The sequence below is a fragment of the Mastacembelus armatus genome, chromosome 11 (assembly GCF_900324485.2).
Source record: "Mastacembelus armatus chromosome 11, fMasArm1.2, whole genome shotgun sequence".
Classification (NCBI taxonomy): Eukaryota; Metazoa; Chordata; class Actinopteri; order Synbranchiformes; family Mastacembelidae; genus Mastacembelus; species Mastacembelus armatus.
The window spans coordinates 12352543-12369964 of NC_046643.1; the positions used below are offsets into that span (position 1 = coordinate 12352543).

At 42.4% G+C, this 17422-nt stretch overlaps 1 protein-coding gene across 2 annotated transcripts; it reads right to left on the reverse strand.

The window, feature by feature from the left end:
- Positions 1-222: 222 nt before the first annotated feature.
- On the reverse strand, positions 223-16907 carry zbtb10 (zinc finger and BTB domain containing 10). Of its 2 annotated transcripts, XM_026299963.1 has the most exons (5): positions 15986-16907; positions 8493-9519; positions 4164-4229; positions 2135-2310; positions 223-1467 (listed from the first exon to the last, which is right to left on the reverse strand). In XM_026299963.1, exons 1-5 carry the CDS (start codon positions 16658-16660, stop codon positions 1177-1179), a joined length of 2235 nt encoding a protein of 744 aa, XP_026155748.1. In that variant the 5' UTR covers positions 16661-16907; the 3' UTR covers positions 223-1176. The 2 variants fall into 2 exon arrangements, with proteins under 2 accessions (XP_026155748.1, XP_026155749.1); XM_026299964.1 differs by lacking the exon at positions 4164-4229.
- Between the last annotated feature and the right edge of the window lie 515 nt (positions 16908-17422).

A 17422-nucleotide genomic window follows, 5' to 3' on the forward strand; every position in this document is an offset into this window, starting at 1 on the left:
ACAATGGCAAAGCATACCTGATAGTCGCCGTAGCACAACAGTGTTCTATAGTTTAAGCTGATTACATATGTATAACTGAGTCAGTTTAAGCTTTATGATTATAAACATCATATATAGCCTGTAGGTCCAGTATTCTGCGACAAGCATTACAGCACCAAACGTTTCATCATTTGGCAAAATTCAAGCTTTAAGTGAAAGTCAAATGCTTTTGTTTAATAATAATAATAATAATAATAATAATAAAGTGTTACTGTGACGCCGTGATTTGTATAAAGCTAGCAATAACATTTCCCCTTGTACTTTCGCTTTTTTTTAATTCATCTTTTTTCCCGCTTACAAAAACCCTCACGTTGTCTTGATTTTTTTAGTTTTTTTTTTTTTTTTTTTTAAGCGTATTCAGTAGTTTTTGTTTCCTGCTAAATCTTAGTGTGCGGTCTGTTTGGCACAATATCACAGCCCTCTTAAATTAATTATAAATATGGCTGTGATACATTAGAGTCACAAAACAGATTTTTGGTTCCAAGATTTGTGCAGGGAAAGGAAAAGAAGGAAAAGGATAATATAATAATTAGCACATCTAAACGAGATCTACAGAGCAAGTTAAAAATCTTCCTGTCGGCAATAATGCTCTTCTTCTCTGTACTTCTACAAGCACCAAGCAATAGACTCTCAGACGAAGCAGAAAGCAACAGCTATTACTGTGCCACTGCTACAGACAAAAACAACAGAAATAAAAATTATAGAATTTGATAAGACCATAATAACCTCTCTTCATAAATTAAATAATTAACATTTTTGTTAGATGATTGGCCTACCCCAACTCAAAAACTACCTCACCCAGCCCAACTCGTCCCCAGAAAACAGTAAATAAAAATACATCACCAAAAACCTGATTTATCTTATTAGTCGTCATTAGAATCTTTCACTTGTGGGCTCTGGGTTCAGAGGTGGACACCCTTTAACAATAACAAAATCTGTACATCTTAGAGTTCCCACTCTACCAAAGCTTTTTCTTTTTAAATCTATCTCTTTGTCATATACTTGCACAATTAAGTAACCTCAGGGTTTGATAGCACTTTGGAGTTGATTGTTTACCAGCTAGTTTTTGTTTACATATATATTAAACATCAACTTTTTTTTTTTTTTAAATTTTGTTTCTCAAGCTTGCGAAAATTCTTAGTCCTCTTCTGCGGCAGCACCAGCGTTGCCCTCACCCCAGTTTGATTGGTCATTGTCGGCAGGCTCCTCTCCCTCCAGGTCCTCCCCTTCCTCGCCTTCGAAGTCTTCGTCACGAGAAAACTCCATGCCCTCCATGGCCTCCAGACCCTCCTGAGTGGACTGGTGGGAGTCAGCGCAGTCTGCGCACACACCGTAGCGCCGTGAACCGTGACGGATGCCGACACTGGCCGCAAGCATGAAGATCTTCTTGCACACCATGCACTTGTACTTTTTGTCCTTCTTGTGCACCTGCAATAAGGAAAAATAGATAATGAGAGGACCAACCACAAGCAGCTAGTTAGCCTAACATAAAAACTGCACGCTGAATTGTGTTTTTCCACATTCATTTGTAAAGGTCTAACAAATAATGTGCAATGTGTTAATTAATGAGCTTTAAAGGTGCTTGAAGATAAACTTTAGTACCTTTGGACAGAACCATGTCTGTTTCCACTCTATGTAATAAACTAGGCAACTCTGAACAGCAGCTACATACTTATCCTTCCAACATGGTATCATTTGTCTCATTTAGTTCTCTCAAAGCAAAAAAGGATATTTCCCAAAATTGTCTTTCAGTCACTAAGGGACAACTACATTTTTGTTTTTACAGGAATACCTTGTACATAAATGAACACCAATACTGAAAAACACTGTTTTTATTTTTAAACACCAGTAAGGTGGGTCATCTCAAAAATACATTTTTGTACCACTTCGTGAGAGACCCTAAAACACTCCCTGCATTACAAAGCCAAAAACTTCTACTTCTTACTGCATTCACTCCCTTGAGCAAAAGCTGCAAGATGCACTGTGGAGTGCAGTGATGTAAGAAGGGTCAAAATGCTGTAGCATTTGGTTAGAGAAGGCACCATTTCATAGTGGTAAAAGCAAGGATGCTGTGAATTTACATGTGTGCACTCACCAGGGAATGTCTCTTTACATGCTCGCGGCGCGTGAACAGTTTGCCACATATGTCGCAGCTGAAGGAGCGCACGCCTGAGTGGATGATCAGGTGCCTCTTGAGCGTGCGCCGGTGCTTGGCGATGTAGTTACAGTGGGGGCACTTGAGCTTATTGAGGGCTACATGTGAGGACTCACCTGGGTGGAGACAGAAAAACACAAACATGCAGGTGCAATGAAAGGTCAAAAAGAGGCAGATTTAGTAGTACCCCATTTAAGATTTGTTTTTGGATTTACAAAAAAAAAAAAAAAAACAAAAACTGCTGTTTTGTTCTTCAAAGTTAGTTTAACAAACTTGACATGGAGCGAGTCATTTATCATAAAAGCTACATTTACATCTGTAGTTCCTCTGATGAGAGAGGGTGTGTCAGGAACCAAAGTACAGGGTTAGGATATGGTAACCTTTAGAGACGATGTGTTGCAGAAAGCTCATTTACTCAAAGCTATGGAAGTTTGTTAAACTGTAAAGACAGCCGAGTATAGTGACAGCCATGTACAACTTCACAATCCAGCTCTGTGACGGTTGCTATGTAACTGGTGCTTCTGCGCTGTTCAATTTAATGATATTCAAGGTCTCACCATGGCAGTGTTAGAAAGGATATGGACATAGGGACATATTAGCAGTGAATGTATAGCAGCAACATGTTACAGCTGAGTGTAAGAAACTTTGGCAATGCAATAGCTGTGATTGCAACTGGAATGTTTTCTGCTATGCAAGCGATAAACTACTCAGGCTTATTTATTTAGAGACTATGCCAACTGTGCAACTACTGTACAAAAAACCCCAAAGCTATTACAAAATCTAGAACAATCTTCTGCAAGTGGACATGCATCTGAGTATGTGGTAACATGTGATTATCAGCTCCTGACATCTAGGAATATCAGAAAAGGCCCAAAAAAAAACAAAAAAAAAAAAAACATGTAAAAGATGTGTTTAGGTACTAATTACGTATACTAACTAAGAACCAGAACTGCAGGTATTAACGTGCTTTTACTTTCATTGTGCAAGAGTAAGAAATCACACTGTCGTCACCCTGGCACTAATTTCAATAACCCTGTTTATGCTAACAAAAACCGAGGACAGCTGGACTTACAAATAAATAAATCATCTATTGATTTGGAAAAGGTTCCAAAGAGAGAGCTAATCTTCACCGCTGAGAGTGGGGGAACAGGGTTGGGCTTTTTGTTTGAGCCAAGGAGCCCACAACACAGCGTTGTCAGGGCAGGTTGCTAAGGGGAGGAGGGCTGATGAGAAGCAGGTCACCTGTGGATTCCCTCTGTGCGTGTATGTTGTACACAGCACAGTAGCACCTTCTGGACATGCAATAAGCTGTTCATTTCTGCTTTTAGAGATATTGGGTGAAATCACATTTTCACTTGTCATTGTATATAAAGCTATTTTTCCCCAGTTATATGGGTTAACATACAACCTTTCTGGCATGGGACTGTAGTCTGTTTAGAGCTTCCTTTCCTTCCTAGCACTTGACACCCGCTTTATCCTGTGCCTGTGACCTTTTAGGAGCCAATTTCATTTTGGATTAAAAAAAGTCTCATTATGCCAACAAATCATAAGTGCTTATTTGTATACAGTACATACTATATGCAGTGCTCATTGTCTTATATATTTTTCCACATAGAACATAAAAAAAATAACACACAACTGATAAAATACTCGCACATCAAAGTGCAGTTTAATGTCAATTCAAGTTCACAGAGAATTTAAAGAACAGAAAATTTGCAAGTAAATTTTCAAGTTCGATTCAGTGACGTGTATTGGCCAGGGAAAACAACGAAGTAAAGAGAAGAGCCATGATCACGTGTGGCTTATGGACCCAGTGGACACACACACTCCAGCTAGAATCAAGCAGCAGCAGCAGGCAGATGGAGAAGGGGTTGTTTTAAATGAGGAAGCAGAGTTGCGCATGTTGATTAACGGTGATCGCCATTCAAGAAAAACAAGCAGCATTTGTGTCTTCAATCGCGCATCTTACCATTTTCCCAGGACTCCCCTTGCTGTAAGTCTTGGATGATGCTATACTGGATCTGATTGGCCAGCTCTGGGAAAGGGGGAGGAGGGGGCAAGAGAAGTGAGAGGGACAAAGAGAGATGAGAGGTGGTTGAGAGCCTGGGGGTGCACACCTCACGTCACCCTGTGTACATAACTAACCACCCCCCATTATGAAACAATGGAAGTTTCAGTTAACAACATAGAGCCGGCACACACATTATATGTAAAGCTGTGTGTTCCAGAGGATGGTGTAACCAGGACTCCAGCAGTGATGGGGTTAATTAGAGAGTGACAGACTCGGGCCCTCACACCGGCTCAGCTTACGCTCAGCTTTTGTGTGCAGCACGTGTGTGAGCACCTGTGTGTGTGTGTGTGTGTGTGTGTGTGTGTGTGTGTGTGTGTGTCCGGTTCCTTCAGCATCAATGCTTAGAGCCCATTAAAGACACACCCATGTTAGAGTGTGTGCGTGTATGTGTGTCCATTCTCCCTGGGTCAATATTTGGAATAGCGAGGACAACCCCAGTGCATTAGAGTGGATTAGGGAGGGAAGGAACAGCCCCTGGCAGCTTTGCACCTCCCAGGGATTCGGGGGGGGCGGGGGTTGTAATGCATGGGTGTGTGTGTTTGTGTGCACACTTTAACAGAGACTAGTGTGTATGCAAATGCATTTCACCTGCTCTGTGTGTGTCTGTGTGCAGCACCCACCCTTTAAACAATCCAACTATGTTGTTTGGAGAAGACCCAAGAATTTACTGGCCATGAATGTTGGCTGTGCACTCAACGAGGTAGGAGCAAGCAACAATGGCAAAGAAGTTGGAGACTTGAAACCACCCTCCACTTTCAGCTGTTTTTATTTTCCACAACACCAACCTTCCTGTGACTTTGCAAAGTGTTTACCTCTAGCACCAAATGCCTCTGCAATCACCATTTTTTCCTTTTTGATGAATTCACACTCGGAAAGGGGATAACTAACAAAGCAACAGAAAGAACAGCACCATTTGGACTACTATGTTTCTATCAATGGAGCATGACCACAGTGACCAAACTGAAGCAAAGTGAAGGCCAACTGAGTGACATCACTGTGGGAAACTAGACCAACTGATATTGGTGGATGTTCAAAGGCTCAAACAACAACTAATTGTTCATAAGAGCTGTTAGGTTTATCACATGGTCACTCTAAGAACTTGTAGTAGACATTGTACACTAATAGTTGCATACATTATTGTATCTAATCTATAAAGCAATATTTTAGAACAGTACTACTAACATTTCAGATATTATGTGACACACACATGCAGAGAGTCACAACAAATGAGCACTGTGTGCAATCCAAGGCTAACTACATCTAGATTGCAGGGAGAGTGTGGGAAACGCCATCACAAATTGAACACTTGGACAAATGACTTTTTTGTCCATAAACAGCACTGGGCCAACCTTTCCATGTACATTCTGGGAAGTGTGGAATAAAATAATATTAATATGGTTTTGAGTGTCCTGACCCGCCACATATAACTAGAACAGCACCTTTCTACCCAGATGTACTTCAAGAATACCACTTTCCCACTTTATTAACTGCAACCTCATTCTATAAGACCCTAGTCAAGAAAAACGCAGATTTTACACGAGCGGCCTGCAACAGAGAATAATTACAGAAAATAGCAGGTCAAGGAGAAAAATATGTAAACAACTGCTCCCTGTTTCTTTTTTGTAGATATATGTGGCTCTATCGTTCTATTTTCCCCCTTTCTGTTTGTCTGGCTACACAAATAAATTAATACATTTCCTCATAAAATAAATTACAATTAAAAAAATATTTATTCATTACTTATTTAAACCATAGAAATTATTTTAGATTCCAGCAGACCCCTATGACCCTAAATAGGAATAAGCGGGTATAGATAATGGATGGATATAAATTATTTTATTTATTCAGACGAAGTGGTTTGAGGCAAATTTACAACAATAATCTAAAAGGGGTTAGACTTGCAATTCTGTATGAGTGTTCAATGAGTGATATTCTACCATTTGAGGGAAATGGACTGGTGAACACACAGCTGTAGTTTAGGGATAAACAACTGTCCTGAAACCTTTTACTGTGACTAATAGACTACAGAATCTTAACCACACCTTAATTTGACAAAATTGTATATATTAAATACAGACACTGAACTAAACAACAAAGATACATGTAGAAAAATTATTAGAGATTAGAACACAAACTAAAGTTTCAGTGAGCATCTATCTGGGCTATTACAACACCCTGAATCACTTTCTGCACACACTGAAAGAGCCCTAAGAGAAGTTGGAGGCACTAAGAGCATTCAAGCGCATTTAGGGAGGCCTGGGGGAAGAAATGTTTCCCCTGCTTTCTTCATTATCCTGCATTAGAGAGGGTTTCTCTCACATACACACCCATACAAAATGTACCTCTCTCTCTGTCTCTACACACACTATGGCTCACACATCCCCTCCCCAGCCATACCACGCCACTTAACATGTGATATCATTATGGTTATATTGAGTACCATGCTTAATGGGGCCAGCAGAAGGAGAAAGTAAGAGCTGAGAGAGGAGATTACTGAGAGCACTACATTGTATATGGATAGGATGGATGGAGCAATGGATTAAACCATTGAAAGAGGAAGGTATTAAAGGGTAAAGAGACAGCAAGAAGACTGAAGGGAGAGCACGTTTTGTCCTGAAAAATTTAATGAGACACTTTAAAATGTCAAAGTGAATCAGTGTTGTTGCCATCATCATATTGTGATGGTCTAAAGTTCAAGTTAAGGACAAGACAAATTATGTGATTTCATAAATAAATAGGTGGTTTGTGCTCTAAAACATGATAGCTGACATGAATATGTTAAAGTGAGAAAGAATTAAATGAACAAAACTTTGTTACATCTTGTCTTTAAAACAAGTCTCAGCAGCAATGTGGCAATAACTCCGTGCTGATACAAAGCACTCCAGGTGGGCGTCACTTTTGTAAGCCCCTTCTCCTTGGGAGTGATTAGTGGTGACGATGGCTGGGAGTGAGTCATTTTTTTGGCTATGCATAGCTGGATAGAAGCTGGATAAGACAATACCCCTGCTCCAAGGTCTAACAGCAGGACCTTAAAATCCACACTTTTGTGTTGTGGTCAATAATTTGATTGTGTAAACTAGTAATCATGCCAGCACCAGAGCCACAGCTTAGTTTCTTAGAATCTAAGCAGGTGTTCCTGGGTGTGACAGGATTGCATCTGTCACAATATGGTGACAAGCAATTTGTATAAATGAGGCCATGCTGCCCTAAAGAAACAGCATAATGTTCCAGCACCATATTAAAATTCTGCAAAACCTTAGAGGATCAAGGACAGAAAATAAGGATCAATACTCAGGCCATGACCATGAGAGTTATTTTAATAAACCCTATTGACTGCTTGTTGGGGTATTGTATTGTGTGAAAACATCCATTGTTCAAACTTTCAGAATTTCATTTTAATTAACGGTACATACATATGGCAATATCAAATATTAAATCTTTCATAAAATGACATACAACACAATCCAATCCTGCACTTGTAATATGGAACAAGCAGCTATGTTAATGAGTGGGATGTGAGTGGAAGCTCGAGGAGCTTTTGATATAAAAGACTTCTGTCAGCACCATTTAGCTTCAATAAAATGCTGGAATAAGGACAACATGAATGCGACAAGTGGGTGGGGCAATGGGCAGAGAGATAAAGACACTACATGAGTGTTTATTGTGTCTCGAACTAGCAGCACTGCTAGGATAGGTTTATATAGACATAATCCGTACACCAAGCAGTTACAAAATTGGGTAAACGGGCAAATAAAGGCCCATGACTGATATTGGTATTCCTACTTTTAAGCCAAGGGGTAAACAAAAAAGGGTTCTAATTATTTCCCATCATTAAATTTCTTTCAGAACATTTCTGGGATTTCTTTGGCATTTCCTTGTCAAAGAATAGATCTGGCAGGATTGGTCATTATAAGAAGTTACTACAACTACATAACATCCTGTACAACCCCAACTATTGTGTCTTAATAGAGCTTTACAGACAAAGCAGGAAAATATGTATTTCATATAATACAGATTTGCCATTTAAGTTAAGACTCATTTGTAACAAAGGTGCATTACTTTACCATAACAAAGCTGCCTCAGCAGCTCAGATTTAGAGAGAAATAGTGCGACAAAAAGGAAGATGAAATTCACAAGCGATCTATCAAGCTACATATGTATTACAGAGAAAGGTCCTGGGAGTATATAGCATATGATGTGTGTTTCATGTGCAAATGTGTGTCTCACCAGCATTTTCAGAGAGGGAGGAGAAATCCTCTTTCGGGTAGGATGCTGAGGGCTGGATGAACATCCCCTCATCGAATCCCTCTTCAGGCTCTGGTGGGAAGTTGTAGACAAAACGCCGTGTGGTAGCTTGTTTTTTCCTCCGCCCACTTCCAGCTGCAGCATCGGTTGCCTCTCGCTTTATTGCTGCCGGTGCTGCTGCAGCGCCACCGGTGGCTGGCTCGTTCCAGACGAAGACCTGCGCTTGACCACTCACCACCCGTGTTTCATTGGTCTCTGCTGAATCAGATGAGTTGTCATTGTTATGGGTCCAGCTGCCAGAGGCTCCAGGGGTCAACAGGGCACAGCCCTCACTACCCACTGTCACCTCTATATCACTGGTCTCTTCCTTCACCCGGCTACTTTCGTCTTCCTCCATGCCTTCTTTTCCTTGGCTGTTGCTGGCTTTGATCGACAGCTTTGACAGGATGCTTGTAGCCCAAAAGTTGCTTGGCTTCCGGTCTGGTCCTCTCTGTCCCTCTCTGGCCACCATCTGCCTCTTGTTGTAGTCCACCACTACTGAATCAGGAGCCTCCTGCTTGATGCTAATATTCAGGGCATCCTTTATGAAAGCCCTACATGACTGTACAACCTCTGTCATCTGAAGGTAGCTAGCAACAGACATCACCTCAATGGCATTTTGGCTTGTAAGCAGCAGATTCCCGGAGTAGAGAAAGTCGAGGATAACTGAGAAGCCCTGCACAGCAGCAACATCCAGGTGTGTGACCGTGGCTTGGTCCTGGGCCTCACTCTTGGTCAGACAGTAGAGGGTTTTGAAGTAGCGGCTGCCAGCCACCAGGATGTTTTTGTGTGCACGGAACACCTGACCCGAGACAACTATATTGACGTCACAAAGGATGCCACTTTTGCGTTGCTTGTCCAGCTCCTGGAGAAGCTGGTAACAGTAGGAGTTCTCATTGGGCTTGTTGCGGTAGTCTTCTTCTAAACAGTTAGTGGAAGGGCTGGTGTTGTCTGAGGGCCTCACTGTCTCCTTCAGGTGAAAGAAAAAGAAAAGTTAACGTATAAGATTTGTGTGGTCACACAAGTTACATGCAAAAGCAGGCACAATGCACTTACAAGTATATTTTCCCTTCCTGCAACTCTGTTTTTACAAAACACATGCACAGACGGGATTCCCGCTGTGAGACTAAATCACCTGCTCTAGGGGTGAAACAGGTTTGACAGGCTTCTACTGTGGACAAGGTGGGAAACAGGGAATGAAGCAGGCCCTGCTTTCTAGGAACTATTTTACTTTCCCACAAGGTGGCTTTTCTATTTATATTTTAATTAATGATTTCCTACATTTTCCAACAACCCTCAAGAAAGTGTCCAAACTTGTTGGTATCTGTAACTTTAGACTGAAAGGCCACAGTTATGTTCATAGTAGGTAAACAATCAATCAAATGTTTAAAACAGCTGTGACACCTTCACCCTAAAGACAACAGATCTTGCTGCTGTACTTTAGTTGGTGGAGACACAAGCAAAAAAAAGAACACAGAACAGTGAGCCTACAAACAATACTTTGCTCAATGTGACTTCCAACGCAAGGGTAGAAAAGCTGCTTTGCAAGATTCAGGATTTCACACACATTTAGCTTCCATACACAAAAGTAATCCCCCTTTTTAAGGCAGAAAGGGGCAATAATTAGATTTGTAACACACTGACAAGTGTCCAAAACAGGCCACAAGCTGGCTGTAGGATGGGAGGGAAACTGGCAGAGGCATTGATCTACCCAGTAACATCACTACTCCTCCTCCCCTGCTCCCGCTTAACAGGGCAAAGGGCCAGCCTGGTACGGCGCAGAAGTGAGGGGAGTACATACACATGCATCTGTCCGTGCATTAGCTATAACCTCTTCTCTGTTAGAGGGTGGCGAGGAAGCTGGAGCCGATCCCAGCTGATAGAATTAAATTGTATTGCAATACATTGATAGGTGTCTTTATTATTATGTTCACTCACATTAATATCAATCAGTGTATACTACAGAATCAAAGCACCCGCTACCTATGATGTAGTACATTTAAAGAGCTGCACAAACTTCATCTTCCCAAATGATCATGTAGTTCAAACCACAACTCAACAAAAACTCAACCTTATCTTTACAAAGCAGAGACTTGTTGTAGGACTGTTGTATTAGACTATATTAGTGTTTGCCTGGTGTACCTAATAATGTGTATGACCCACATAACCTGGATTGAGGTAGGTACTCCCGAACACAATAGCCAGCCCAATAAACAACAAAAAAAAACAAAACAAGAATTTATATTCAGCCAGAATGTACAGAAGACTATATTGTAGTTTTCCCACACAGCACAAACGCAGTAGCATATCTCCCCACCTCATTTTAGAATTGCACAGATGTCCTAATCCAGAATAATTCACATTGCTTGAGCCCTGCATTTTTGGCCCCACCCACCACCATCTCTTCTGCGCACGTGCACGTGTGCGCGCGCGCACACACACACACACACACACACACACACACACACACACACACACACACACACACAAACCAAGCTGCCTACACATACACAGAGCTGGGGTTTCAGCTTGAGTAATTCAGATTAAATCCATTTCTCTGAGGTCCCCACCCAGACCCAGCCCCCACCCCACCCCCACCCCCTATCCCTATTCCCTCCACACTGCAGCTCTTGTCCAGCACAGCCTGGGCACACAGGATAGTAAAGGGGGGCTTATCATCCTCTGCCACAGCTGGAGGGGGAGAGATGCAGAGATGGGATGAAATGAAAGGCAGAGTGTGGAATAGAGAGACAGAACGAAAGTGGACATGCTCTGCAGGCTAGAAGAAATAAAAGGCGGATGAAAGGACAGAAAAAATAAAATGTGAAGTGAGGAGTTCTGAAGGCAGCAAAAGAGTTGATAGAAATGAGTGTGAAAAGATGATGATGAGAAATGGTTGGACTATAAAAGAGAAAGCCTGATAACACAATCACAAAGAAGCGAGTGAGAGCATGAGGCAGCAAGACCTTGAGCCTCGAGAAAAAGGGCGGAGAAGAAAATGTGAAGCAGAGGGGGACGAAAAGCGAGCACAGTAGAGAGAAGGAGCTGGGTCACCCCATTTTAGACTTTACAATAGTCTGTTCTCCCCGAGGCTCATTGTCCACTCACTGTAGGCCTTTGTGAAAGGGTTCGGCACTCAACTCTCTTATTACACTGCAGCTCCCACTCGCAAGCACAGAAAAGCTAGGGTTCAGGGTGAGGCAAAGAGGATGAGGAGAGGGAGAAAAATTATTCCATGATATACACATCAAAGCCTCTGGAGGGGTATGGTCATTATGCTATTGTGGTTGGGTCTGATAAATGACAAGTGTCCTATCATAGCAAGATGAGTTGATTGAGCTTTCAAGTCAGATTATTGGTGGACATAAACAGCTTTTTCTGCTTTGATTTTATCTAATGCTCTCCTCTTTTGACACATTTAGACCTAAAAAACTTTCAACTTAATGAAGAAGAATTATATTTAGCATCCTGAAACAAAAATACCTTCAAACACACATCTACAGTCAAAGGATGGCAAGGCTTACTCTGACTCTTGGTACCCGGGAAGTAGATTAGCAATTCAACCATTTAGCCATCACCCCTAAAACCCATGACCCTCCACAGACATTATCTTTTACTTACAGGTGGGCAATGAACCAAAGAGGTAAAACTTTGCCTGCCTGTTCAGAACTAAGTTTTATGTTTGCACTTACTGGAGTCAGGCTAGGATAGTCTGGTACTGTATAAGCTGTTCTATACCAGCCTCATAAGCAGCGGCATCCATTCTCCAGATGTGCCACGTGTGAACTGTGAGCTTGGAGAACCAGCAGACCAATTCTGCACAGCAGATGCTTGAGGCAAAACCAGCTTGAGCCAACAGCAAATGTGGGGACAATATCAACCTTCTCCAGTTATGACGTGGCTATATTTTTTATTTGAGCCAGACATGGCAGGGATGGAAGAATAAAGGCAAAAAGAGAGGGCAAGAGAATCCAAGATTGTTCTGGGAAAGAAGAATCCTTTAATCTTTGTCAAACACAAAGGCTTCAAAATCTACAGTGAATGGCCAATAAGAACAGATTTACAGGTGGATTAAATAAACCAAGATGGCCATAAATTTAGGCTTATTGAAGCAGTGACTACAGCCAAGATACAGTGTAACTTGAAGAATATAGTGCTTTCACAAAAAATAAACCACAAACCCAAACAAACCACAAAGTCCTAAGGCTATCCGATCCATGTCAAACACTCAGACACACCTCTAACAGATCATGTGATACAGCACTGTCCCCATGCAACATAATGACCTGCTGGAGCCAGTTTTTGTTTACCTTTTACGCATACATGTTTGCCTCTGTCCCCTCCCTTATCAACCCCCACCCACCACCGATCCAGTCCCATGACCAGCCCTGCCCTAAGGCCATCTCCATTGGTCCTTCCCCAACTCCATACATCTACTGTATCCTTCCCTCGGTCCCCCCTGTACACTCAAGCCGTCTGTCCCCAGATGCTAGAACAATACCGCAGTGTGAGTTTGGCCTAAGGTGTGGGAGGGCTGCACTGAGTGTCTCGCGGCCTCCTAACAATGCTCTGACAGAAGAAGCAGAGAGAGGGTGGGGAAGAAAACAAGGGGAGGGCAGAGCCACTGACAGATTCAACTAGAAGAATTCTCCCTCTGGCTCCACTCCACCCCATTCCTGTGACCTGTGGACCCCAATAAACATCCCATCTATTTGGCAGACGGCAGACCGCAACAGATAGGTCCCCTTCCCTATGCGAAGAGACTCATGCTTAAGTGGGTGAAAAGCATGTATAGACTTCTTATAGCTGAATACTCCTCATGAATCAATAAAGTGCTGTACTACCTTATCTTGCACCCCATTTAGACAGACAGTTAACAGGTAAAACATTTGTTTTGGGTCAACATACATTATTTGGACTGACTACATGTTCCCTATTGTCACCTGAGTTGAACATAGGTAAGAGATTGCTGAGCTTTGGTGAACAGGTGTCTCTATTTGAGAAGGGAATCTAATTTGTTACTGAGGCTCAAACAAAGGATAAAAAGAAAGCGTAGGAGTGGGTGAGTGAGAAAGAGGGAGTGTATGGCGAGACTGGCTGTGGAGAGAACTGAAACAGAAACTAATGCAATTGCTATGCAACAACAACTGTATGTTATGATGCACCTACAAAACCGTAGAACAGTGTCTTTTTATGTAGCTAATAAGGGATTACTCTGACAACCAATGGAGGTTTAACATGTTTGGAAGGCACTAGTCATATGCATATGTATAAAAATAATCTAGTTTCCTCGTCATAACCTTTAACCAATGAGTCAACAGAAGAAAAAATGGTTACTAGACAAAATTAACTTATACAGGAAAATACATGTGATCTCATATCTGATCACATGAACCAATGGTCTACTTTAACTAGGGAGCATGGGGAACAATTCGAACACAAGACAGTGCATAAAGAATTAAGGACAACAGCCCCCCTTCTCCAAAGAGACCCACATTTACCACAGCTGCCCTGGTCTACTAGACCTAATTGAGTTAGCGTTAACAAATGGAGCAGAGGCCTGACTAATGTCAGGAATAGGTGAATAGAACAAGATGTTGCTTTCTAACACCATGTTTATCCTTTAGTGTACTCCTCACACTGCAACCTACCTTAACCTACACTGCAGCTCATTATTTCAACAGTACTGTATGTAGTTACATTTTGTTTATTCAAGAGGCAGTTTAAAAAAATAACTTATGGAGAATCAAATCACTAGATCCAAATAAAAATCAATGTTTTAAAACAAATCAGAGTAAACTTTGAGTAATGCAGGGACTTTGTCTTCACAGCTCTACCCTATATGGGGAAATGGCCTGGATAACCTCCCAATGTAGTATCTGGGGTCTCGTTACTAGGGAAAAGCCACACCAAACCCCTAATCCACTCTTATAGCTCTCCTTACCAATTAGGCATGTGTACAAGTTAGTGGTTCTCTAAGTCATTCTGATTAGTGATTACGTGCACAAAGGAAAGAACTAAATGTAGTAGTGCAATCCTCTTCGCTCACAAGTTAGAGTCAAATAACATCCCACACTTAATTCCCCTGACATCACAGACCACTCTCAAGATACGAGGTCAGACGTGGCATTGTACAGTGAACAACAAGTAACAGGTTTTTTTTTTTAAAGTTGGAATAATGGGAGAAATGTCCTTTGACACCTGAATGGGTAAACATTCACTCCTTGCTTTTATGAGGTCACTGAACTGTAGAAATGTTGCCTCTGCTGCTATAAAAATAATGGAAAAAAAAACTTATGCACATCAATAAAGACAAGAATTCACCAAATATAAAGCCAGTTTCCTTAAACAAAACATTTCACATATGGCTTTAGTCTTGTGTACCCTTGTCTTCATCCTTAATCATAAGACATGCCCCTAAGCAATAGCAATAGAGCCCATTAACTCAGAAAATTGTGGAGGACATGGTCAGGTGATGCAGTGTCATTCTATTCACTGATATCTAATTAAAGCCTATTCATTAAGTTACATATAGGTCAGGAAAACTGTCCGGCTCAAGGCAACATGATTTACTCTTCTCCTCTTGTCCAGCCCTGCAAGTGACACCATCTATGGCTTTTGGGGGGTCATTCTAACACAATGGCTCTAATTTAGCGACCCAAAGGGAGGAGGAGGTGGAGGAGGAAGAACCATGCCGAGGTCACCCGGGACTCCGAGCCAGCGGAACTGCATGAGAGGCCGAGAGGCGGGGGGTTGGGTAGGGGTGCGGTTCCCCAAAGGCTTCTAGGGTCGAGCTCTTGCTATTGTGTGACCTCTAGCAAGCTAGCAATCAAGACAGCTGCCACTGCACCAAAGGGGTTTGTTGTAGAGAGTGCATACAAAACAACTATTCTACAAGACCACCAACGTCCATTACTTATTAAATAGCTTTTAGTGCGTTCAAAATAAATAACTATTCTTTCTGACATGTAATTAACCCGTCACTATGAGAAACAGCCTCCGGTGTGGTAGTGGCTAGCAGGTGTCATACAGGAGCAGGTCTGTGTGTATTAGACCGGTGAATGGACAGTCACTGACATTTTAGAGGTTGTGTCATTCACAGTGGTTCATTGTGTTTGCCATGCAGTAACTCAGTTAGTAGACATTATCCTTGCTAGGGGCTTTCCACCACCGTCCCTGACCGTCTACCTCTGGCTAGACAGCGACGCTACAAGCGGCTAGTCAGCTATGCTAGTTGTTAGCTCAGGTTAGCAGGCTGCTGCTAGCTAGCGTTAATTAAGTAATAGCCTCCTTTCTCAGCCGTAGTATTTTGGAAGTTGATAAAACCGGCGTTACACGTCGTAAACAGGACGACTAATAATGTACGCTGTGACAAAATGTGTTTGTTCCTGCGCAGGCAAATAAGCGAAAGCCTCATAGAGTGGAGCTAACGTTACCTGTTTGGTGGGGTCATTTCTGCCGTGCTCAGAAGACAGGTGATGTCTCAGCAGCAAGGCCCGTTTGTAGTTGCGACTGCCATTAACAAGCTCGTCGCTGTTTTTAGTGGCAATGTTGTGACACCAAGAACAGGACATAAGTCCAGTCTCCTGGCAGAATTTGAGCCATGGAAATTCTTGCAACCACGAAGCATGGAATAGTGAGTGTTTCTGAAGCAACGTCTGCGGTCTCATCTCCACCGCAGATTTCCTGGATCCTGTCTCGCCTCCCGTCGCACCGCTTCCAGACTCCTGGCCGTCGGAGTTGTTGGGACCGTTCCCTACCGTCAAGCTATTCCCCTCGCTGAACCCGTCCCCCGTTTCCACCGAGGCGGCACGGTCGTCTCCGTCTCCGGCTGCCCAACTGCCCCCTTCCGGGTCCTCTTCTTCCTCCGCCTCGGGTTCCGTGCTATCGCTGACAGACCCAGCGCCCTCCACTCTCTTCTGCGATTGTCCTTTTGCCCCCAGATCCCTGTCCTCCTCTTGATCCGGCCTATTCCCGTTAAAATGTCGGTCTTGACAGGCCAGGGCCTCCCAGCTGTTACAGTTCCCCCCACCAGAGCCGCTGGAGCCCGTTAACCCAGCTAATCCACCTCCTCGGAAAGCCAACGACCTGCGGTTTCTCTCACCGGACATTTTTCTTAATATATATCAGAATCTTCACTTTCTCTACAGTATCCCCCTCCGACAAAAACAAAGTCTGTATACACGGCGTGTTTTCCGAAAGAAATGGACCGTCGTCGTTTCTTTTCTCCGCTTTGGCCCTCCCGGTGAGAGTATGTAGGTTATGCGGAAATAAATAAAGGTTTTAAACGCATAATGAATTTCAGGGTTCTCGCTGCGTCCGCGCAGGCCCCGCAGAGGTCGAATGGCAACGACTTTCCTCCCCACAATGCACTTCGACCAGAGAAAAGGGGTTGGAGAGGGAGGGGGCGGCTTTTAAAGGAAGATGGGGGTGCTGTTGATCAGCAAGGGGTCTTTTGTGTTTGAAGGCTGCACCCATTTTCCGCAAGCTTCTCGTCTTTGACTTTGCGTGTCTTCCCAGCCCATTAACACTGACTTGTGTGCCCCACTTAGCCTTTATACTAAGTATACTCAGCGGCATTACCAACATGCTCATAATATCTCTATAGCAATTCCATAAGAATTTGTAGTGAGTCTGTAGTTTTAATTGATTTATTTTACAAAAGATACATTATATAATATTAGAGAAAATATTTTTATAACACATGAATGATCTATAAAGATTATATTAACATTCCGATACTGTAGTATTTTAAATAAATAGGCATATGTCTCCATGCTATTATACTTTGTAGTAGGTTTTGTTTACAGTTTTTGTTTTCCAAATGATATATGTGTTAAATTATAAATAATCATCAATAAATAAAACAGGTA

Coding starts and splice junctions, on each gene's coding strand:
- zbtb10 (XM_026299963.1), bottom strand. CDS start 16,660: ATGTCCGGTGAGAGAAACCGCAGGTCGTTGGCTTTCCGAGGAGGTGGA. Junction 9,520..15,985: donor GAAATGACCCCACCAAACAG/GTAACGTTAGCT, acceptor TTTCACCTGAAG/GAGACAGTGAGGCCCTCAGA. Junction 4,230..8,492: donor CTCCCTCTCTGAAAATGCTG/GTGAGACACACA, acceptor CCCCTTTCCCAG/AGCTGGCCAATCAGATCCAG.